This window comes from Macaca fascicularis, chromosome 1 (genome assembly GCF_037993035.2).
Source record: "Macaca fascicularis isolate 582-1 chromosome 1, T2T-MFA8v1.1".
In the NCBI taxonomy this organism is placed as follows: Eukaryota; Metazoa; Chordata; class Mammalia; order Primates; family Cercopithecidae; genus Macaca; species Macaca fascicularis.
The window spans coordinates 221,498,786-221,524,233 of NC_088375.1; the positions used below are offsets into that span (position 1 = coordinate 221,498,786).

The 25,448-nt window shown below is 41.1% G+C and overlaps 1 protein-coding gene across 17 annotated transcripts in view; it reads right to left on the reverse strand.

Annotated features, from left to right (window-relative positions):
- Positions 1 to 25,448, reverse strand: part of PRDM2 (PR/SET domain 2) — a 129,291-nt gene that overhangs the window by 47,034 nt on the left and 56,809 nt on the right. For 16 of the 17 annotated variants that reach the window (XR_012425885.1, XM_074019759.1, XM_074019749.1 and 13 more), the window contains one exon: positions 5,115 to 5,225. The exons of the other annotated variant lie outside the window; for it this stretch is intronic. Coding sequence is in view for 15 of the 16 variants with exons in the window: in XM_074019749.1 (XP_073875850.1) it covers positions 5,115 to 5,225 (111 nt within the window). In the remaining variant the exon portion in view is untranslated. Of the gene's footprint in view, positions 1 to 5,114; positions 5,226 to 25,448 lie in introns of those variants that run through there. 17 annotated transcript variants of the gene reach the window in all.

Below are 25,448 nucleotides of genomic sequence, written 5' to 3' on the forward strand. Positions count from 1 at the left end.
TGAGGGAGATGATGAGGAACAATAAATTACTTCTATTTTATATACTTAATTGATAAAGTTGTATTGGATATGAATCCATTTCATTCATCCATTCATTCAACAAGTATTTAGAGTACCAGCTACATACCAGGCAATATTCCCAGCAGTGAGGATACATACACGAACGCAATAGACAAGGATGTCCGTGTGGAGCTGGGGTTTTGTGTTTAGTTGCACATACATACAACTCTGTTTACAGAAACTGCAGTGTTTAAAATTGTGTTGGAGTAAACTACATTTTAGGAGAGTAGTTGTAAATTCTAATTTCTCATGATTCCAAACTGGAAATAGTTCATTACCAGACATATCACCAGGTTAGATCCTTGCGAGTCTGTCTGGAGTAAATGATCCTCTCTCCTTCTTAACTAAAACGTTATATTCAGAAGCTAGAACATTTTCCAGAATCATGTAATCACAAGTTTTTCAAGCTAGATAATCTTTGGAGATCATCTCTTCTAAGCCTAGCCAAGTTATTAAGAACTCAGGAGCATCTCACTGAAGGGAACAGAAATCTGCAGTCCCTTTGGAGTCCCTAGGCCAAGCCCACCTGAGGTGGGTGGTAGAAGGCGGTCACGGAAGGACTTGCTTAGAAGGTGACAGTGGAGGAGAGACCTAAGGAAAATGAGGCATGCAAATACTGGGGGGCGGGGGGGGGGAGGAGCCCTACTCGATAGAGGAACCCTCAAAATGCATAAGCACTGAGTCAAGAACATACTAGATGCGTTCAAAGAACAGCAAAGACGTCAGTGAGGTGAGGTGGGGAAGCTGGGGAAAGTGAGGGCAGGAGATAAGACTGGAGATGCAAACAGGGGCCTACTTACACAAGCCCCTGCAGGCTGCTGGCCTTTACTCTGAGTGAAAACGGCAGGCTACCAGATAGAAATATATAATCTGATTTGTATTCAAGAGACTCACTCTGGTTACTACAAGGAAGATAGTGAACCCTAGGTGACAAGGGTGGAGGCAGATGGACAAGACGGGGCCCACTGCATCCTCCAGGAGAGGCAGGATGGTAGCACAGGGGTGGCAGCAGGGCGGGACTACAAGTGCTCTGGATATACTTTGGTGATGAAGTTGACAATGCGCCTGCTGACTGGTTGTGGTGACAGAGAAGACGACATTCCACAGAACTGCGATAATCCTGGCTAATAAAATGTTGAAGACCACAAGAGAAGCAACTATGGTCTGTGTGCATGTGCATGTGCATGTTGTGGGGGAAATCAAGAGCTTACTTCAGACGTGCTAGAGTTTAAGGTACCTGAATACATTAAGTAGACAGCTTTATATGAATCTGGAATTCAATAAAGAGGCTGGCCTAGAAATTTCAAAATCCTAGAGAAGGCCAGAGAAGGTATCGGACTGGATGAGGTCACCTGGCAAGTGAACACAGGCAGAAGAGGGATGAGACGACTGTGTCCCAGATGACTCCACAACTGAGGCTGGGGGAAAGGCCAGTGAGGTATCTGGAGAAGCAAGAGAGTGGTGGCCCTTCGGCTAAGTAAACAAACTGCTTCACGGAGGGAATGATCAGCTGTGTTCAGAACTCCTGCTGGGTTGGATAAGGACTGAGAATGGAACATTCCATCTGCCAAGGCAGAGGTCTGGTGATTGCGACAGCAAGTGGAGTGGTGGGGACAAATGCCTAACAGAGTTCCTAAGAGAATGGAAGGAGACGGGAGAGACAGGGAAACTATTAGCGACTCTTTCAAATTTAGCTGTAAAGAAAAAGAAATGCAGAAGAGACTGGAAGAAAACACAGGGACAACAGGATTCTTAAAGACAGAAGCTGTAAGCATGGTTTCGTGCTAGTAGGAATGGTCCCCAATGCTGCTGTCGTGACAGTCCCACTTCCTGCACTGCAGAACCGGGCCCCTCTACCGCAGGCACTAGGAGAGTGAAGACAGGCTCCGTGGAGCAGGCAGAGCTATTCTGACTTCTTCTCCAGGCTACATTACCTGGCTGTTCCCCCAGGCACCTGCAAATACTGACTTAGCACCCACTATCTATCAGCACTAGGTAAACAAGACTGTCAAGATCCTTACCCACAAAGAGCTTCACTTTCATAGAAGCCACACACAAGCAGGAAGGCAACGAAACTACAGAACATTAATGGCTGTGTTTATGGAAGTAAGTGTGGTACGGAAGCATCTCACACAGGCTTGATTAATCAGGAAAGGATTCTTAGAGAAAGGGCTAAGCAGACTGAACCTGAAGGATACAAGAATTAAGGACAGAACAGGAAAAGCAAGCAGAGAAGAATCAAAACATAGAGAACATTATAAATTAATGTGGACTTATCTGGCGACAGTGGGGAGCCGCTGAAGGTATTTGAAAGCAGGAGAGTGCCATCTGGGAGATTCGGCTGCAGGGTGGGTGAAAGGATGGGGGAAGGTCATTACTGGAGGCTGAGGAGCAAGACTGGCCGAGTGGAATGAGAATGGAGATGCTGGCTGCTGTGCTAACAAGGAAAGGGGAAGAAGCAGTGGAGGCAGAAAAGAGCAGCCAGACCCTCATGATCCGAGAGGCCTGCTACTAGACACGTGGACTGTGTGGACACAGTGGGGAAGAGGTCAATGCCAGGTACTATTCATACAAGCTCACTTATTCAGTCCTAGCCCCCTTGCTGTTTCCCAGGAATATGGGGAACTAATTTTTCCCATCTGCTACTACATTTACTAGCAATGAGGTTTCTGTTTCCAAACAGAAACAGCCTTCTCTCCCCCTAGACTAATTTCATAAATTCCATGAGCTTTCCACAAACTGGGCAACCAGTCATTCGATGGTAGTAATGTATTTCAAATTAGGAGCTACCTCTCTTTTCAAAGACATTTTCAATAGAGACCAAGAATACTGCCAAAAGAGTTGAAATGAAACAACAGAAAATGCAATTCTAAGGCTCAGAAATTTCCTAATACACTTCATTTTCAGTCAAAATCTGTGGCTTCTTTTGATGGGGAAAAAATGTCTTTCCCCATGACTGGTAAACAATCCCAGATTTAAAACTGTCCAAAGTAATACAAACCAAAGACCGACCAGCTCTATTAACAAGTACAGCCCATGCCAGAGTGGGTCCACGCACTTGATGTGATCTGTGGAGTTTTAACATAAAGGGAGGTTTGGGAGCACAAAGAAGAGTCTGAACTGTTTGCTCATGATACAGACCATTAGCTGAGGACAATGCAGAACATTCAGGGGAAGCCTACGACCCCACTTTGACCAGCTGTGCCACATACTGGGGGATAAAGAGCAAGTGTCATTTTTCTTTTCTTTTTTTTTTTTTGAGACGGAGTCTCGCTCTGTCTCCCAGGCTGGATTGCAGGGACGCGATCTCAGCTCACTGCAAGCTCCACCTCCCAGGTTCACGCTATTCCCCTGCCTCAGCCTCCCAAGTAGCTGGGACTACAGGCGCCCACCACCACGCCCAGCTAATTTTTTTGTATTTTTAGTAGAGACGGGATTTCACCGTGTTAGCCAGGATGGTCTCGAGCTCCTGACCTTGTGATCCACCTGCCTCAGCCTCCCAAAGTGCTAGGATTACAGGCGTGAGCCACCGCGCCGGGCCAGCAAGTGTCATTTTTCATGGGACCTGATGTTGCATCAGGAGAAAAATAATTGTCTTGAATTACTCAAGGGGAGTAGACGACTGTTGAACCTGTTTTCTAATTCTGCCACCAAAGGTAGTAAGGTTCCTTTCTAATTTTTGTTGTTCAAAAAAAACTCTCGGCAAATCTGCAATAAGGAGGCAGAACTTAGTTTTAAGACTCTGGGAAATGAATTTGACTATTCTTGCTTCATAAAATGGCACAGAAAATTATAATGTTTTATGAATGTTATCATCACAAACAGTGCTTAAAAATGGTTATGAAAGGCATCCAAAATATTTTGGTTATTTTCCCCTACAAATATTTCTTAAAGAGTCACAAACCTGTCTTCTGAAATTTGCCTACTTGGGTCACTATAAACAACTCGAGTAAGCTCCGATCTGCGAAAATTTGCCCACGGCAAATTAAGACACACCTCCTTCCCTTCTGCATTAATAGTCTCAATATGGTGGCCCAACTGCAATGAGCACAGGGCAAGCTGTCTTTCTGACTTTCAATCCATGCCTCTTGGTTGGATTCTTACGTCACAGCAGGCCTAGAATATTAATCAGCAGAGGGACTATAAAGGAGAAAATTTTAAGGGGAGAAACACGAAGAGAGAAAATAAGAATTTAAATTCTAACAAAAAACAGAAACACACTTCATTCTGTACACTTTTTGTTCTGTTATACAAAAATCAAAGATCTTTGATATTTTAAGTAAATGCTTAATTTGCAGTATAAAACATCCATGTATTAAAGTGTACAAATAGTTAAGTATATATACAGCAAGATAAAATGTTCACTAAATATATATACCCATGTGACCATTCCACAGATGAGTAACAGAAAACAACAAGCACCTCAGGAGCCTCCTCATGTCCTTTTGCTATCACTATTTTTTGATGGTTTTGAACTTTATGCTATTTTTAAATGCAATCATATGTTTCATTTTATTATCATTTTTATTTTTTTTAGAGACAGAGTCTCACCCTGTTACCCAGGCTGGAGTACAGTGAGGGGGATCACAGCTCAATAGCCTCAAACTCCTGGGCACCAGTGATCCCCCCGCCTGTAGCCAGGACTACAGGCACATGCCATCATCTTAGTGAATGTTCTTATTTCATTTTCTTTTGTAGAAACAGGGTCTCACTATGTTGCCCAAGCTGGTCTCAAACTCCCGGCCTCAAGAGATTCTTCTGGCTCAGCCTCCCAAAGTGCTGGGATTACAGGCGTGAGCCACCACACTTGGTCTCATTTTATTTTAACAAGGGAACAAGTTCATTTTTAAGAAGAAAAGTCTTTCATAATTGTTTGAAGGGAAGGTAGCATATAGAAGGCTCAGCTTACCATATTAAATTTAGGCAGCTTTTTTGCTGTTTAACCTCATAAAGATCCTAAATGATTCTCAGAAGGACAACACAAGGAGACACAAAGTTAAATTCACTGGGTACATATATACTCAATTCAGACCAGGCCAATATCACAAGCTTACCTTCTGCAGAATCTCTCATATTTGCAGAGGTGAAATCTGGCTCACTTGTCTTCAGTTGTATGTCTTGGATTTTGTTTCCTTTGTTTTTATTTTCCTGGGATTTTTTCTTCCCTGAAACACAATTTTTATTTATTTATTCATTTATTCTTTCATTCGCTCATGTGTTATTCTGAATTATTGAAGAAGACAATTATTAATCCAATCAAGCACACTGTATATTCCTGGGCAATTATCACTTTGGATTCCTAAAGAAAGGAATGAATCATGACTATAAATACTATGTTATATAGATAAATGATGACAGAGGGGAAAAGAAAGAAACCCATCAATCTTGTATTTTTGAGAATCTTGGGCATTAGTTCCCTTCATAGCTATAATGACCATCAAATTATGAGGTAAGGTATTCTCAAAAAGCTACTATTGATGTCAAAGGAAAATTAGTAATAGCATTGAATTTCAATGCCACATAGTTAATAGGGACTGACTATTTGTAAGAAGCATATTAGAGAAAAACAATGTTATAACTTGGGGCCCTTTTAACTAAGACATGATTATCCATAATTGTTGGAAGCAAAACAAGAGAAGCAGAGATTCTGCTGAATTTCAAAAGATACACATTCACAATGGCTTAAATACCAAATTCAGAGTAATTATGAATAATTCACTGTCCACCAGCATGGCACTCTGAGAGCCCTGAGGGATCTGACTAGGTCCAGCCCAGGTCAATATTTCATTAACAATTCAGAGGATGGAATTCAGAAACACTGACTGCATTCCAAGTGATACCATACGTTTAGAAGGTAAGATTAAATTGCAACATCATCCTGATAAGCTGGAACAACGAACTCAAGTCATGAAGATAAGAAACAATTATCTATAGGAGTAATTATACTGAAGAAGTCAGAAGCCCAGTTTCTTTAGGATTTAACCAGAATTTTTAACCTTTCTTTTACATTTTTTAATTACCAGATTTCTATTTTTCTGGAAGCTGGTGTTTCACAGTCTTCAGATCCAGACAGATCCCCATTCTTCCCTAACAATCCTCCTTTTTCTCCACTGCTCTCCCCCAGACAAACCTCCACCAGCTTCCAGAACTACAAGCCTCTGACACTTTTTATCTCTGCGTTAGTAAAATCAAACTAAAAACGACTTAAAGCTGCTATACACACATAAAGTTATATTCTCCATAACAGAGAATCACTACCAGGAAGCATAATTAGTTAAAACTGTAAACAAACAAAAATGAGGTCAGAGACATAAAACAGCATCATTGAAAACATCTAGATTAAAAGTAGAAACATCAAGTACAATACAAAGCAAAAACAAACCCTAAAAAACACCACCAGATTTTGATAAAAAATTTGAGAACCTTAACAGTCATTTTGCTTGTTAATCTTAAAACGCAAATTCTAAAATACTATTTTAAACGCTTTTTTTTTTTTTTTTTTTTTGAGACGGAGTCTTACTCTGTCGCCCAGGCTGGAGTGCAGTGGTGCGATCTCAGCTCACTGCAAGCTCCACCTCGCAGGTTCACGCCATTCTCCTGCCTCAGCCTCCCGAGTAGCTGGGAACTACAGGCACCTGCCACCACACCCGGCTAATTTTCTGTATTTTTAGTAGAGACGAGGTTTCACTGTGTTCGCCAGGATGGTCTCAATCTCCTGGCCTCGTGATCTGCCTGCTTCAGCCTCCCAAAGTGCTGGGATTACAGGCGTGAGCCACCGCGCCCGGCCTAAACACCTAATTCTTCAGCCCATAGGAAATCCGATTTTTTTGCCACTACATTTATAAGGGTTTGAGCAAATACATTCCTGATAGCCTGTCTATCCATTCACTTCCAAAGGCACTTAAAATGGAACGCAAGAAACAAACACACACTTTACTGGGACCACAATCCCGTGGTAACAAGAGTGAAGGATCTGCACAGAGCTGACTAACACGTGTCTCCAGGTGAGGAATTATAAGCCAATCTCCCTCCATAAGGGGCACAAACATCTAAGCACCTTTCCACAGGCATAACCTCCTCTTGTGATTCTTTCTCCCTCTGTCAACTTAACAGCACTTTGTCTAAATCAGATAATGACAAAGGTTCTTCAGGGATCCAGTTTTAAGGGAATTTGGATTCTACCTCCTTTCCATCAGTTCTCTTACACTTATGACATAAGCTAGTTCTGTCTGTGTGTAATGCTCAGCCCATATTAGATTACTGATAGCAAACAAAATGCTCATTGCCCAAACACATCCATAATACAAATATAAATGACTACTGACATAACTTCTCTGTGCTGCAACTGATGTGTGAGGAAATCCATGGCTTCTTTTATGACCATGTGAAGAAAGAGTTCCTGGCGTAGCCCACAGATTCAAAAATCATATTCAGAAACTTTTTCCCTGAATCCAATGACATTTTTATAAGACATACCCCCTCAGGCGCCCCAAACAGGCCAAGGAATGTGCCCTTTTTTTTTTACTGATCATTTACTTAGTACTTAGTATGAGCTTTTACAATAAATTAAAAGAGAGGTGTAATGTAAACCTTCACTCCTCGCATAAACCTTACACACATTTAAAGAAGGGCCACACTGTAAAATTTAATAGAAAAACAGATGTCAATTTGCTGTAATACAATCACTTGCAAAAGAAATGCAAAGATTTTTCCACAACCTCCCAAGTGCTGTACAAACCCAGTCTGTAGGTCATATAAACAGCAAAGTACACTGTTCTATATGTAAATAGAGTATTAAATAAGTAAAATGTCTAGATGAAATCTTAACAAAAGGAAGTACAATCTTAATACCATTAAGATGCACTCGAAATCACATACTATCTAAAAGGTAAAGTGCTATTTTAAGTTTTATAACAAGAACGTTAGAGCACCTAGCTGACTCTAAATGTCAAATTCCTTTTTTGGACAACCAAAACTAATCAGTGAGAACTCCCTTTTCTCTCCCCAGGTGTCCTCTTTAAAAGTCATGACCCTGGAAACCTAATCCACTATGAGTAGAAGCCATTTGTAGTAGGTACATCTCCTGTATCCTATCAGAGGACTAAGGAAGGTATCCCGCCACAGACCGCTACAGGTGCCTCAACCACACCATGAACGACATCTGGGCCAGATAATCAATCCTTGGCTGTGGGGTGGGCTGTCTGATGCACTGGAAGATGTTTAACAGCACCTGTAGCCTCTATTTAGTAGATGCTAGTGGTACCCCGCTTCTAATTGTGACAATCCAAAGTCTCTAGACATGGCCAGATGTCCCCTGGGGAGATTTCCTCAGGTTAAGAACCACTGGGCTAGACCAATGCATTTCTGTGTCACTAAAGACCTGTGAAACTTAACAGTCTATATACGTATTAAAAATTACAAAAAGTACTTGAATAACACTAATAAGCCAATTCTAAAATGAAGCGATAAAGAACTAAATTTACCACCAAACTAAATTTGGTGAACACCAACAGACTTAGTTTATCAAGGAAATGAGTGTATCACGAGTCTATCATGGAATTGAGATCATCTGACACCTGAAACAATGTTCTCAATCTTCATGAGAACCATCTGTTAAGTTACTTCTCATCATGACAGCCTTAGACTAGGATAAAGGAACTATCGAAATCACCTGTCCTGCCTTCAATTTCGTGGGAGAAAGTGAAGGCCAGGGCCAGAGGGGGACTAATTAGTCTATGGCAGAACAGAAAGCAGAACCAGGGGTCCTGCCCACACATACACATGCTTGGTGTCCCTCACAATCTCCAAATATTGCAGCAACAGGTGGTGGAACCTGCCACATTTCCTTAAACCAGTACTGATTTCTTCTGACACCTGATTTCTGTCCTATATGTCATCAAATTAAAAGAAAAAAACTAAACCCATAAGGACATTTACAAAGAGGAGATGGAATTTGTGAGCTTCTCTCTGTGAAGCAGAGGAGCAGGAGCCACTGGGAGCCTGGCAAGCACACAAGTGCACTTACCATCGGGTCCTGGGGGTCCTACAGGGTGCTACTGCCAGCTGGCTGCTCCGCTTGGTCTAGACAAGAAAGACAGAGGAATGAAACACAAGGAAAGTGAAATGGAAATGATCACAAGAACAGCAGAGGGACAGAACACCACCATGTACATGAAGAAAAGAAAGGAATACATCAAGATGAGAGACTGAATGCAACAGAAGGAAAACAGCAGTTACCTACTGCATCAAGTTGCTCACATACCAAAATTAATGTTTAACTGTGTACTTAGTTGCTGAGAATAAGACCAATGTAGTGTATTCATTCTTGGGCCTGTACTGTGCCCTTATTCTAAAACTGATGCCCCTACCACTTAATGGATCCATTTTGCTAGAAGCCCCCGAAGTCCCAACGCATAAATCCCTTTACAAGGGAGACACCCAAAGAGCAGAAATGTGAAATAATCTGCCCAATGCCACACGACTACAGTAGCTGTAAAGCCAGAATGAAAACTCAAGGGCCAGGAGCAGTGGGTCACACCTGTAATCCTAGCACTTTGGGAGGCCGAGGCAGGCAGATCACCTGAGGTTAGGAGTTCGAGACCAGCCTGGCCAACATAGTGGGTGAAACCCCATCTCTACTAAAAATACAAAAATTAGCCAGCCATGGTGGAAGGCACCTGTAATCCCAGCTACTTGGGAGGCTGAGGCAGGAGAATCACTTGAACCCCGGAGGTGGAGGTTGCGGTGAGCCAAGATAATGCCACTGCATTCCAGCCTGAATGACAAGAGCAAAACTCCATCTTAAAAAAAAAAAAAGAAGGCCAGGCATGGTGGCTCACGCCTGTAATCCCAGCACTTTGGGAGGCTGAGGCAGGTGGATCACGAAGTCAGGAGATCAAGACCATCCTGGCTAATGCGGTGAAACCCATTCTCTACTAAAACTACAAAAAACCAGCCAGGTGTGGTGGCGGGTGCCCGCAGTATAGTCCCAGCTACTCGGGAGGCCAAGGCAGGAGAATGGCGTGAACCTGGGAGGTGGAGCTTGCAGTGAGCCAAGATCACGCCACTGGACTCCAGCCTGGGCAACAGAGTGAGACTCCGTCTAAAACAAACAAACAAACAAAAAACTCAAGGACAAAATGTTAAAAATGATCTTTCTCTTACAGTTAATTCTTAGTATCAATAATGACTTAATATGCATACTTTTTTTTTTTCTTTTGAGACAGGGTCTTACTCTGTCTCTCACTCTGTCATCCAGGCTAGAGTGCAATGGCACGATCTCGATTCACTGCAGCCTCGACTTCCTGGGCTCAGGTGCTCCTTCCTGCCTCAGCCTCCTATGTAGCCGAAACTACAGGAATGTGATACCATGCCTGCCTAAATTTTGTTTCTTTTTTGCAGAGACAAGATCTTGCTGTGTTGCCCAGGCTGGTCTCGAACTCCTGGACGCAGCAATCCTCTTGCCTTGGCCTCTCAAAGTGCTGGGATTACAGGTGTAGCCACAGCATCCAGCAGCATACCTTACTTTACAAAGCATTTTACATCCATTATTTCACTGGTTTCAAGGGCAAGTGAAAAAAGTTGCATAAAGACTTGCCTGGCCAGGCACAGTGGCTCATGCCTGTAATCCTAGCACTCTGGGAGGCCAAGGTAGGCAGATTGCTTAAGCTTAGGGGCTCAAGACCAGCCTGGGCAACACTGTGAGACTCCCATATCTATCAAAAAAGAAAAAATTAGCTGTGCATGGTGGTGTATGCCTATGGTGCCAGCTACTTGGGAGGCTGAGGTGGGAGGATCACTTGAGCCCAGAAGGTCAAGGCTGCAGTTAGCCATGATCATGCCACTGCACTCCAGCATGGGCGACAGAGATTGTCTCAAAAACAAAACGAAGACTTAAACTGCATTTATAGTTTTTGTTTTTTTTTTTTTAAGCAACAAATTGGAACGCTTTTTTTTTTTTTTTAATTTCTATTTTATCTTGTGGCAGAAACAAGTCAATAGCACAGAACCCTGATCTGAACAAGTATGATTCACCACTGAATAGTATCAACAAAACTGGATTTTGTAATGAAATAGCTACCAAAGACATTCAACAGCCATAATGACTATTTTCTAAGACAGCATTATACTGCTGATGCCTGTGATATGAGTTATAAAACCAAAATTGCCTAAAGCATCGCATGCAAAATTTAACCTAGGTCTGGACTATGTTCTACTATCCTAATAAACTGGACAGACACACTAGGAAATTCTAGAGAATAATGTTTCACTTTAAAATGTTCAGGCAGTAGAGAGAATGCAAAATTCTGGGAGGCCTGCTCAAGTTACAAGAAAAATTCATCACAACAGTGAAGGCTCATGCATTTGGTGATTTAAATGAATTAAATTTAAAACTATATGTAACTCTACATGTGCTGCCTCCTCACTGGGGAGCTATCCAACTCTGAAGGATAAAATCAGAATTAAATATCTGTGCACAGAAGCTAGGTCCATCCAATCTTCACTCGGGGAGCTCATCCTCTTACTCAGACACACAGTTGGTTCCAAATCAGACAAGACTCCAACTGGGAGATTTCCACAGCTGTACCATGAATGGTCATCAAGGACACGGGCTTCCCAACAGCACTGATACCAACTCACCAAGGTGGGTTGTGCCTACTGCCTCCAGTTCCTCTGCCCTCCATCAGTCCTTCATCCTTGCAACTGAACTTCCACCCTCTCTCTACAGGAATCCAATTCCCATGGTTACCACTAATACCATAATTACAAAACCCAACAGTTCTTCAGGCTTTATTTGCCCCAAGTTTCTCCTTCACATTTGACAACTTGGTATTTCTTTCATTCTTAGAATTCCTCCTCCCAGCCTTAAGACACTACCATCTAGAATCTCACCCTTTTGCAGAGTCTTAACCTCTTCTTCCTCCCCCTGGATAAGATGGCCCTTCCTAGGAAACTGAAGACTGGAACCATGCTTTCACACTAGGTTGAAGAAAGGCTTTGATGAAAGCATATGACTAAGTTGAGGGCACAGACCCTAGGCAACAGGGTAAATGTTGAACTCACTATGCTCAAGGCTCAGAGAAGAACCAGAACACTCTGGAGCAAAAAAAGCCTTGAAGGTCATCTGCGTCACCTGCATTTCAGTAAGAATGAGCAATACATTATAATATCCAGCCTCTCAAATTTTTCAAAGTCAAAGGTGTCTTCTGTGACAGCAGGCCAGCTGTGGCACTAGTATCACTTAGGATACATCTGGTTTGGAGAAAAGTTAGAGTTCTCAAAGCAAGTTGAAAAGGCTTAACTGGGAGGAGAAAAGTATAAAGTACATGTGAAATGACTCCTATAAAAGTTTTAAAAATCACAATCTGTAATAGATTGTGTTGGTAAGGAAGGGGAATCGATGGATAATGGCAAAGTTGTTATCTTAAGAATGGCCAAGTGCCGACCAGGCACAGTGGCTCATGCCTGTAATCCCAACACTTTGGGAGGCCGAGGCAGGCAGATCACAAGGTCAGGAGTTCGAGACCAGCCTGACCAACATGGTGAAACCCCATCTCTACTAAAAATACAAAAATTAGCCAGGCTTGGTGGCATGCCTGTAATCCCAGCTACTCAGGAGGCTGAGACAGGATAATCACTTGAACTCAGGAGGCGGAGGCTGCAGTGAGCCTAGATCATGCCACTGCACTCCAGTCAGGGCGACAGAGCAAGACTCCATCTCAAAAAAAAAAAAAAAGAACAGCCGAGTGATGCTATGTGTGAGATGGGGAAGGTCGACTGGAATTAGACCTCAGCTCTGCTGCATATGTGCCTAGTAGTTTAACATTCTGCGTTGGGTTGATGACAGGAAGAGAGAAGCTGGAAATGGATACCTAAAACTAAGCTTTCCATAAGGAATTAACAGTTCATTTCAATATTCTTAATGCATGCTTTAATGTAAGAGAATGACTTGGTACTCTGGAAGTCATCAAATGTCATTAACAAAAGAACTGGGAGACTTGGGCAGAAGGACTGATGGGGGCACCAGTGTGCCTCAACCAGAAATGCTTTCAGAAAGGTCAGCAGGTGGGTGGGGGTGGTTATCAGAGGATCACAAGTGGCTGTTACAACTGGTCACGGTGCGATCAGTGGCACAGCAAGCCCCATAGATCTGAAGTAGTAAGATGCTGCAACAGTTAGTTTTTATAAAAGTAACATGCTATGCATTTTCTATAGTTTCCTTTTGCACTTAAAATAACTTTGAAACTTATCTGACAGTAAAAAATTCTGTTAAGCTCCTTTGGCATAATTTCAAGTCTTTTTCTGCAATTAAACTCACCAAGAACTATCTGTAATCCTGGAGGCAAATTATAAAAATAAAACCTCTCTGATTTTAAGTAGCTCATGGTATTAAAACACAACTCTAGGTTTTGCTTCCAACAGAAACAATGGAAAAGTTTTAGATTTTGCAGTTCTGCAGACTGCAGTATAAATTCCTGAAATGCTTGCTTCCCACCGGGGGGCTGCTGCACAGCCTCTGCAGCTGTGGAGGCCGCGGGCTCCCCTAACTCTTCCAAATGTCAGGCTGATGGGAGAACAGCAAAGATCCATCGGAAGGGAGTCGGAGCTTTTATGTTGTTAGAAAAAGGCTTTCAGTAGTTTTGACTGGATAATTCCAAATCTTAAGAAAGGGCTTCCCAAATAAACTACACCAAATTCAAGATAAGAAAGCATTAAGTGTCCTTACCTTCTTTGGAGCCTCAAAAAGTGTTGTGGCATGAACAAAACGATGTGGGAGAATAATTAAATATAAACAAGCTGCTGACCTATTCTACTTTATAATCAATTTCTAGGTTTCCTTCTCATGTTTTTTTAGTAGCCTGAAAAATGTACCTAAAATCTGAAAACCTTAAATAATGAAGAGGCAACTACAAAATAAAGAACCTAATTCAAGTTACGGACTCAGCCCCCTGTGGCTGAAAAAACCAAAGCAGGAGGTGTTGTAGAAGAGGTGTGTTTCCAGTGCCTGGCAACCCTGAAAACCGAGGAGACGGCCACACCCTCGAGAACTTCTTACTCTCAGCTAAGAAGAAAATCATGTTTCCCCCTTTAAAGCCCATGACAAATTTTACAATACTGCATCCTGATGAAGTAACTACAACATCATTTTTAAATATTTTCAAGGAGTAAAAATCTGACATAAATATGCAACAAGATACAATGAAAACACTCAAACTTCATTCTTCACATTTGGTTACAGAAATGCCCATACAAACAATGGCCAAGCCACATGACTAATTAATCAAACCAGGCTATGCTGTACCCACAGAGATAAATTTAAGGAACATCAAGAGGATATACATTCAGATTTTGGCAGGTGGCTCCCAGTGAGACAGTACTGATAAGAGTATGGTATCTCTACCTGCTAGTATTCTCTCAGACGAGCACTTGGTTACATTACACACACACAAAAAAAACCACATGAGTTTTCATAAAGAAAATACCAACAGAAGTAAAATTAACAAGATAACTGAAAATGTTTTTATTGGTTGAGATAAAATATAACATTTTAAAATTTTGTAAAATTTGCAGTTTTACAAGTGCTATTTGGAAAAAGCCTCTACTTGGCCTGGATGGCAAAAAGTACTGCTCAAGTGTTGTCTACTGCCTACCCATACGACTCAGGAAAACCATTCAAGAAAAAACCACGATCCCCAGTAACATCAAACCCACAACGGACACACAGTTAAAAAGACTTTAAAGGGATTAAAAATACAACAGATACTATTAAATAGCCATAAATGCTCAGCATTCAAATTACCCCTGTTAACCTTCTGGTAGACATCTTTCAACTGTATGCAACACATCACTTCAAACAAAAAAATTAATGTTTCCTCTTTCCAAACAGTCACATACCCCATATTCTTTTTTTCCTGTTCACTGCACTTGGTTATTATACCCATCATTATTTAAATCAAATATCTAATTTAAACAATCATGTTGAGTGCCTGCCGGTATTAACCTAAGGGTGGATGTCTTGGCAGTTGGCTGGGATAATCATTCTTTATTTCCGCTTTATATTTTACTTCTCTTAAAAATGCAAAGACTAAGCAACGGCATTTGAATATGCCACATTTTAGCAGAGGTTTATAAAAACAAGAGCATTTACAGAGGTATTAAGCTACCTAATCACTCGGCCTACCATGAAATGAGGCACTTTTATTCCAGCACAGGTTTTCAGACTCAGCCCCACTGTAGCTGATCAACCAGATCCCACCGCTGTGGAAGATCTCAACTGCACCCAGCCACCTCCCGCCGGCAGCTGAGCCTCTATCAGCACTTACGGACCGACACACCATCCACATAATCGCTCCAAGGAAAAAGACCTGGGACCTCTTCAGGCTTCTGCATGCACACTGGCTGGCACAAACTGTTCCCCTCTGGTAAACTCAGAGCTGCCAAGGCTGTCCTTCAGATTGAAGAGCAGGATGAAACTAAAACATACTCTCCACATAAACTCTTTTAAATCACAAGTTACATTTAAATTCAAATCTAGATTTTTTTTTTTTTTTTGGAGACAGAGTCTTGCTCTGTCACTCAGGCTGGGGTGCAGCGGTGCAATCTCAGCTCACTGCAACCTCTGCCTCCCGGGCTCAGGCGATTCTCCTGCCTCAGCCTCCCAAGATGCTGGGATTACAGGCATGAGCCACCATGGCCCAGCTAATTTTGTATTTTTAATAGAGCGGGTTTCACCATGTTGGTCAGGAGTTTGCTGACCCCAGGTGATCTGCCCACCTGGACCTCCCAAAGTGCTGGGATTATAGACGTGAGCCACCACACCCAGCTTAAATCCAGATTTTTAAAATAGATCTCCACCTAAATACAAAATTCTACTAGCCTATTCAGCAACGTGTATCTCATTCTCAGATGTGCTAGCTATTCAGGCTATATCAGACTACTATTCAAATTTAGCCCAAACTTATTATTCTTGATAGATTTTTTAAAAATTTCTTGAGTACTTTGTAAAGTTTCTGGAATTATGGTAAAGAAGTATTCTGATAATTTTCTTTGGCTGCTTATTAGCTATACAACACTTATGAGCTAAAGGGAATACAAATATGTATTACTACAAAGATGTCTATAATGAAAGAATTTAAAATTGGTGTTACATACCTGTTTAACTTTGCAAAAAACAGGCCCCTCTGCAGAAACGCCCTACTAATGTTAACAAGAAGCAAATTTTGAGTGGAAAAGATCTTCCAGAGAATCTGTATTTCACTAAAAATAGAGAAAAAAGAAGGGAGGGACAGTGAAAGCAGCAAGGAGTCAGGAGAGAAAGAGAAGGAGAAGAGAGGGAGGAGGGGAGGATGAAAAGTACTATCCACCCAGGTAAAGCCGGGAAGCCTGAGGAGCGCATGCTGTGGACCTGGCCTTGCTAACAGGTTCTGGCACTGAGAATGGAGCCTTTCAGAAGCACACAATCTTCCCTGGTGCTGGTCTCCAAGGATTATCCCACATTGTCCCCGAGCTGATGCTTTTCTATTTTTTGCCAATATAGGCGTAAAATAATGCCCACAGGGAACAAATTGAGCCTGGGAGGAAGGCTCACAGAGGACCACGGCCTGAATCAGACTTGAGTCCTTCCTAGACCAGTATCCATGGCTGGTGGAAAGAGTCTCTCAACCTACACACTCATTTCACCTGCTCCCAGCAGGTTCCTGTGTCTCCAAGGTTACCCGTGCTCCCTGCAAAGAGCTGACCCTAACTGAAGTGAGACAGTGGCTAGGCTCTTGTCCCCTTCCCCAGTGTGGTGGTGGCACTCAGAATAAAGTAGGTCCTCAAGATAAGTTTGGTCTTCAAAAACAGAAACCCATAAAAGTGAAATAGCATGAAATGCTGCTCCGCAGCCCTTGGACCATGACTTGCTTAAGGAGAAATAATCCCATTCGAAGCAAATGGGAACCAGCTCTAATATATACTGGTAATACTGATCTGATACTGTCGTCAAAGAGAAGTAAATGAGGTAATGCACAAAACGAATGCCACATAGTGCCTGGCACAGACTCAATAAATGGAATCGATTGTAAGGAGTATCCACAGATTCTACTAAACAAATCACAGAAAGTGCACGCCTACAAATCTAAATTGTCGGCATATGTTCCTTCATATGAAGACAATGGCATTCTGCTTCCACTAACAAATCCTAATTCATCCATTTGTTTTGTTCATTTGTTCTCCACTGATTCACATGATCCCACCCAGGTATTATTATAAAAATGTACAAGTCCAATGAGGACAGAAGTTTGAGAGAATTCTGTCACTCACTCACTCACTCATGTCCACATCAGTATATATTAATGCTCTAACAGTGTAAGCTGTGAGTGTATTTCATTTTTAAAGTCTGTAACCTACTGATTGTATTGCTTTAACTGTCTCTGCTTGAGTCTGAAAAGTGAACATACAGGTTCACTGTGGTGGTTCTTAATCTTTCGGAAAGGAGACTTCAGACCCCTCTGAGTATCAAGTAACACCTAAGGCCCTTCTCCCCAGACATTCACAAATGGACGTAAACACAACATTTGGTAGACAACATCGGGGGTCAGGGACTCCTGTGTTATTACAAAGTTAAGCTGTGAGTTTGTACAAGCATTGTGTATTAATAGAAGGAATGTACCTGTGTGATCCCTGAAAAAGAACTCCAACTCTTCAGAATACCCAGTCAAGATGCTGCTCAGATCATCAGGGCATTTCTTGCCAGAAAACTGATTATCATCAAATTAATTAGCACCTTCTAAAAAATGGTTATTTCACCCATTTGGTTTTTTTCTGATTTCACCCCCAGAAAGACTATTTAAAAAATCTGGCATATACAGTCCTGAAACTGCTCCCACACAATTACTTTCAGGGCTGTCTGATAATTTAATACCTAAGAAAATGTTAAGAAAAATTCATTCACATAAAATCCTCTTATAACTGTCATGAGTGCTTTGGACCACAGAAAGGTAAGACAAGCAAACAGTGAGATATGTTTGCTTCTGCCCAGGCAAATGGAACAAAATAAATTCCAAGAGTTACCTAATGCACCAACCTATGCCACCACAGGTGTCCTCGTTTGGGTAACAGTGAAACAAGACAGCTTTTAAGAGACAAGCAGGTTTCTTGCACATAAAGAATTCCTTAATGCCACGATGTATCTAGTTGCGGATCCAAAGAGGCCCTTTACTCTTATCTAATTTGAAATCAACTGAATTCACTCCACGATCCGAAAGGAAAAAGTACGGATTTTAAGAGAACATGTTACACAAGATGGCAAAACTGTTCATTTTTTTGTTTTAGAAGTGTGCCAACCGGCCAGAGAACGGCAGTTACCACGGAATGAATTTTGCTGGTGCCCACCATTACAATGGGACGAACCAAAGGTCAGTGTGCCAGGAATATTCCTGTAACGTTCTCGCTTAATGCTCACAGCAACCCTGTAGGGTAGGTAGCTCATATTCCCGTTTTATAGACAGGCAAATTAAAAGACCCAAACATGGGGAGTAACCCACCTGAAATCACAATGCTATTAACTGGTGGAGCTGGTGCTTGAATCTGGTCTCTTAATTCCAAGGCTATGTTCTGGTGTATCACAATAAATTCTGCATACTGCACATCTCCTAACACTCAAGGTATACCCGGTATACCTGGGTCAGCAATTTTTCCCCTTTTCCCTCCACCCAACATACACGCACACTTCTGGCTCATTTTAAACAAGCTATCCATTTTCAAAGTACTGATCAATCTGCATCTAATGCAAAAGCAACAGTGAAGGCCAAGCAGTATATTCCCACCCACTAAAAAAAAATTTTAGGTAGGTTTTTTTTTTTTCTTTAATGTGCTTAACATAGAAACTAAAGAGTAGGGGGAAGCACAAGAATAATTCGCTATGAAAACAAAGTTCACCAATTCCATGTCTTTTTGACAATCACCCATGAGATTTATAAGACCCTGTCTTTAAAACTTAAAAGGATCAGACAGAAATTCAAGTATCACTTTTTCTTGATTTAGTATTTTCTGCACTCTACTACAACCCCAAATTTTATCTTGGCATACAGACAGTAATTTACATTCTCTTCTATCCTGAATTCCTGGATTTATAGTAACTAAAAATAGATATTATGCTTACCAAAGTTGATCTTGTTATCAAACATGCCCATGACCCATCTAACAAGGGAAGGACACTGTGGATCACACCTTCAGCAATTAACAAAATTCCTAAAATCAAGTAGATTTGGAATCTTCAACCCCTGGTCCAAAAGTCCAAGATTGAGACTACTGACAACATATGATATTTATTATTATTATTACTTTTTACTTATTTTCTTGGATATCAGAGGGAAATTGTAATTTCAACATTAGCGCTAATCCTACAAAAATTACAGTCCATTGTGTGTAAATAGTCTAGGAGATTGTTCCACGTGTAAAAGATCAAAACTACAACTATTATCATCATGGTGCTGCTCACAGCGTAAACCTGCCATAGAAGGTTAGAAGACTTAGGACCCAGCTATTACCAACATTAACATCCTCACAGCAAAAGTACCAAGGCAAGAGGTGGACAGCAGGAACCCTCATTTCTCACAGGCTCTTAGACATTCTGCTTATGGCCAGTAATCTCTTTATTCCAGAGAAGCAGGCTCTGATAATCCCATACATGAAAGACGAAAATGTAGTCAACAGAACCAGAAAGGCATATCCTACATCTCAAACTGGCAAGAGAATGAGAACTGAACCTGAGAGGCCAAATGGTAAAAAGAATAACAAAAGGCTCAGAAATTGCATTGTTGCCCATTCTGAATGGCAGTGCAACTTCAAACATTGCACATATTCCGTTTTGGGGTTCTAAACATCGGTGAACAAACCAGTTTGCCTTCATTTTTGTGGCATGTGGTGTCTCAGGAAATCTACAAAAGACTGCCCCAAGAGGCAGGATTATAAATACAAGAAAAAAGATTGTTTATCGCTGTAGTTTTAATTTAAAAAAAAAAAAAAGAGTGCAGGCGAATTTTAGCCTAAGCAATGCTGTATTAGTTTTCTTTTTAACTGGTCAATCCTTTGCTACTGTCCATAACTGGTAACAGACAGCTAATTCATTGAGAGTGCAATTAGTTTTTCATCTTTCAGACATTGATTAAACCAATAAGAACATATAAAACTGAAAGTTATCTAAGTATCAAACTAGCAGTATTTTAGATGTTATATTCTTATCTTATAAACTGTGTTATTTTTTATACCACACAAATTATCTTCATTAGAATAAATCTCTTGCCTCTGAAACTATTCAAATATTCTCATATTAAAAATAAAAATGGTATGTACTTTTAATATATAAGCATCTAAAATAACTACACATTGACTAGATTATTAAAACTTTCATCAAAATATTTTTAAATTTCAGGATCATGGCCATAGAAGCAGGAAATAGCAAGCAGCTACAATAAATGCTCCAGAACACTGAGAATTTTCTAGTCTCTTACCCAGAATCCCTCAGAATACTAAACACGCACCAAGTTTTAACCTTTTAAACAAAGTTACCTTCTCCTGTTTTTCAAAGAACAGGTTAGAATAGAAAGAAAAATGCTAAAGAACTTTGAAAAATGAAAGTATAGATTACAAACTGCAGTTTTGCCTTGCCTACAGTATGTTTGGGAGGTTGGGGAGGTGTTAACTACTTACTATGTCTTTTTTTTTTTGAGACAAAGTCTCACTCTGTCGCCCAGGCTGGAGTGCAGTGGTGCAATCTCAGCTCACAGCAACCTCCGCCTCCCGAGTTCAAGCGATTCTCGTACCTCAGCCTCCAGAGTAGCTAGGATTACAGGTACCAGCCACCACCACGCCCAGCTAATTTTTGTATTTTTAGTAGAGACGGGGTTTCACCATGTTGTCCAGGATGTTCTCTTACTCCTGACCTCAGGTGATCCACCCACCTCCGCCTCCCAAAGTGCTGGGAATACAGGTGTGAGCCACCGCACCTGGCCACTACTTACGAAGTCTTTAAGGAACAATCGAATAAAGTACTCTCAGTAAAAGTTCCAAGTAGAAAAAGCCATATTACGTTTGGCTACAAACTCAAGCAGCTTTAAAAATTTTATATAGACACACATATTCTAAGAATCTATTGTGTGATAAAGACAATGAGGAAATCAACGCGTGCCCCTTCTTAGGAAAATTCAGGAGTCCACACGGATAGGTTATAGGGTGACTGTTTTAACCTTCTGGTCTCCTTTAATGGTTCTCCTCTGGAATGAGTCAAGCAGCTAGAACAGGAAAGCTTTATCAGCAAACAAAACCTCTGAAGAAGGTACTGCTTCAAATAGTTCATGTGCATTTCTCTTAAATGAAAAAGTAAAAAAAAAAAAAAAAAAAAAAATTCTACCCCCCTCTGCAAATAAACATTTCGGCAAAACAAATAAACAAAATGTCACCACCCAAAACTGAAAAACAAGCAGAATATAACTCAATTATATCCACAAACAAATCAGAATTGCACTTACAGTTTCTGTAATTAATCTTTAGAGTACACGTTAATTAAAGCGTGTTCATCATCTGTAACATTCAACTTAAGAAAACTTTAAAATGTGTATTTTTATTGGTGGAACAGTCAGACTGTTAAGCCAGTCTCAACACAAGGCCAGTGCTGCAGAGCTGGAAGCTGAAGCTTCTCATCAATAAGACAAAATGAAAGAGCTCTAGAATCCTTGACTCTGCACTGCAGAGGGAGTTGGGCAAAAGCAATGTCTCACTGTGCTCTTTTGGTTTCAAAACTAATGCCAAAATAACATAAAACCCAAGAGAAAGAAAATATTCATTAGAAACTTAAACCAACAAATATGTCATTTAAAAAATACCTGACAGACAACAGCTGGAAAGGGGTGAAAATGCAATCTGTGTTTTAAAAAACTGTTTATTTGGGGTGCTCAAAATACAATATACCTATGCAATCCATAAATCTCCAAAGCAAAAACAGCTGAAGGTGTCGCCATGACTGGGCTTTCCTACACCAAACACTTCACTTAACCAGTCTTGGTATTTAGGATTAAAGTGGGCACTTCTTACAGTGAGCAGTGAAAATACACCCTGGCCAGTTAGTAAAGCAAATAAAACATGGCAACTTACACAGTATAACTGTCCTACTTACAAACGTTATGCATAAAAACTGGATTTAGAGAGACAGAGCCTTTTATTTAGGACCTTGTGTGAACTTGGCCAAAGTATGAAGCCCCACGGAGCATCGGTTTCCTCTTCTACAAATGAGGATACGGATCTTAACTTTGCAGGGTTATTGGGAGGATTAGCTATGGTATACACAGGGCAACCAGCACAATACTAGAAACAAGTGTAATTGCTGTCATTGTCACCATCAATAGAAATGAGTGATTCACAGCATAATGACATGATGTGCAAATAAGTGTCAAGTCATGACATATGTCCATATCAAAATACACTGTAATAAATGAATTCAGCCAAGAACTCTTGTATGAAAACTGGTTTAATCTGAGTGGCAAAAAAAAAAAAAAAAAAAAAAAAAAAAACAGCTACTTTCAGTATTTCTCTTTTCCACTTAGAGAAACAATAGCATTTTCAAGTAACTTTTGCTTCTCCAGGTCATTCAGCTCCTCTAAACTATTTCAACCAAATTATGAACACTAATGAAACACTCTGAGCCAGATGGATGGCCAAAATAAAACTTTAGGCCTGTACTTGGCAGCACGTGAAATATAAACAAGCCATCTGAATGCCAACAAAGTACCACGCCAGTCCACCTGAAACTTCAACTTCAGTTCTCCATACAACCTTTAACTAAAAGAAATGTATATTTTTAACCTCGACAATGGTGTTCTTGGGATATTTATCCAATTTCTCAATTCTTTTTTGAGAAGGAGTCTCTCTCTGTCGCCTGGGCTGCAATGCAGTGGAGGGATCTCAGCTCACTGCAAGCTCCGCCTCCCAGGTTCATGCCCTTCTCCTGCCTCAGCCTCCCAAGTAGCTGGGACTACAGGGGCCCGCCACCATGCTTGGCTCATTTTTTTGTTTTTTGTTTTTTTTTAGTAGAGATAGGGTTTCACCATGTTAGCCAGGATCGTCTTGATCTCCTGACCTTGTGATCCACCCGCCTCGGCCCCCCAAAGTGCTGGGATTACAGGCATGAGCCACCGCGCCCGGCCTCCAATTCCTCAATTCTTTAGAGGCAACTTTAAATACAAAGCTACACCGTGTGCATGCCTGTAATACCAACTATTAGAGAGGCTAAGGTAGGAAGACAGCTTGAGCTCAGGGGTTCGAGTCCAACCTGAGCAACACAGAAAGACTGTCTCTACAAAATAAATAAATAAACTTTAAAAGTTATTTTATTTAAAAATAAAGTAACTACACCCTCCTCTCTATAATGCTCCCACGAACATTAAGTTTGAATATCGTAACAGCTATCTGTAAACTGGAACATGAAATTGCCTAGGGAAAAAAAAAAAACACTTCAAGAGTTTAAAAAAAAACAAAAATTCATCATTTGGAAAAATAACCTAGTGTTCATATTTAAGGAAAACACAGGAAACTGAGTTTTTTACTTTCAAATTATAAGTGGATTTGTTAAAATCAACTAAACTATTTTGAACCAACTATAAGGGTCTTGTTACCTCTTTTATATTGTTTAGAAAATTTAATCATAATCAAACCTTTTTTCTGTATTAGGCAAGTCTCACCTTCCAATTTACATATGGACAAGAGAACCAAAATAACAATCTAAAAATAGGGCACAGCATGGTTCCCAATACACTCAATTATGATATTTAAAACTTTTAAATCATGGATGTTAGGATTTTTGCAAATTCACCCACTAAAATACAGTTGAAAAATTTGCAAAATGCTTTGAAAAATTTAAGTTAATCCACATAATTTCCCTGTAAACAAGGATAGACATAAGAATCAAAGGCACGAAACGAAAATACTGACCAACATTTTCATCTAAATTTGGAGCAATTTAGTAGCAGCAGCAGAACTGCAAATTTTTTTTACAATTCCCTAACTCCTACTGTTGAAAAAGTACTAATTAAAACCATACTGAGCTCTTAAAAACAGACCACCACAACAGCAGCAGAGAGTTCATCCTGGCATACAACCACTAGAGATGGAACATTCAATGCTCAGCAAAAGGCACCCTCAGCTAGGAGGCAGCCAGAAAGCTACAGCAGAGACAGGCCCCTCTAAGACTGACCAACCCGGAAACAGCTCATTTGTGTCTAATGCCACAAGCTTGCCAGCATAAAGCCGAACACAGGAACACACTGCCATGTCCAAGCACTCCACATCCTGCTCCAGCACCTGCAAACAGGAACTACAGGCCAGTGCCCGGTAAGTCAGCGGGCACAGAACCTGCCCACCAGGCACCCAGTAAGCATAGGGCCCATCTATCATCATCCTCAGACACCAGAGTCAGGCCTCTGTCATTCAGCTTGGAGCCTGAAACACAGCTGCTGGCTGCTACAAAAGGTTAGGAGATCAAACTCCACAGAAGCCCGTCCACTCTCTGCGTTTATTAAATGTATTCTCTAATTTCAACTTTAAATGGAACCAATGTTGTCACTTCTGTAGTTGTCAACTGCATGTAGAAGTGGACAAAAAGCTCCATATCATATAGAAGAAAAGGCATGGGAAATCTGGTTCAAATTCCAACTGTGACACTCATTGGTAGGGGGATCTTGGACAAGTTATCCAATTTTGCAAAGTGTCCATTTCCTTCTCTCCCACATCAACCAGAACACCCACTAAGTCTGACCTGCGCATGGCTGTCATGAAACAGACTGGAGACTCTGCACTGGAGGAGGATGGTGCCTGCTGTAGTCATCTCTCTCATCTCCCCCAACAACCAACCCAGCCACTTGGTGCGGCACCAAAGGGCCAATATATGTCCATTTGCAGAACTGAGTTTCATAATCCAAAAATACTCATGTAGGCTTCTACGTGAGTAGAACTACTAAAAGAACTGGGTCCCTCTTCCCGGAGCCCTCAGCCCCTAGAACATCTGTGTCATTTATGTCACAACCTCAGAATGGTCACCCCTGACCTCCCACCTACAGTCAGGCCATACCTCCCCCACCCACCCTACAAAACACTATTGACAAGGTTTACCTACTTCATCTGTTGGCCTGTACTCCCCACTCTCCAGAATGTGAACAGGGACCCTTGTCATTTTAGTTCTTTGCTTAAACTCCAGCACCCAGAATAGTGCCTGACACAGACACAAGGAATACTTGTTAAATAACAGAGAGGAAGACCATCCAGACAGTTACAACTTCTCAGGCCCCAAGGTTCCTCCTGACGTCCTTCTCCTTCCTCTCTCTGTTCTGAAATGTCCCCATCCTGCCACCCTTTCT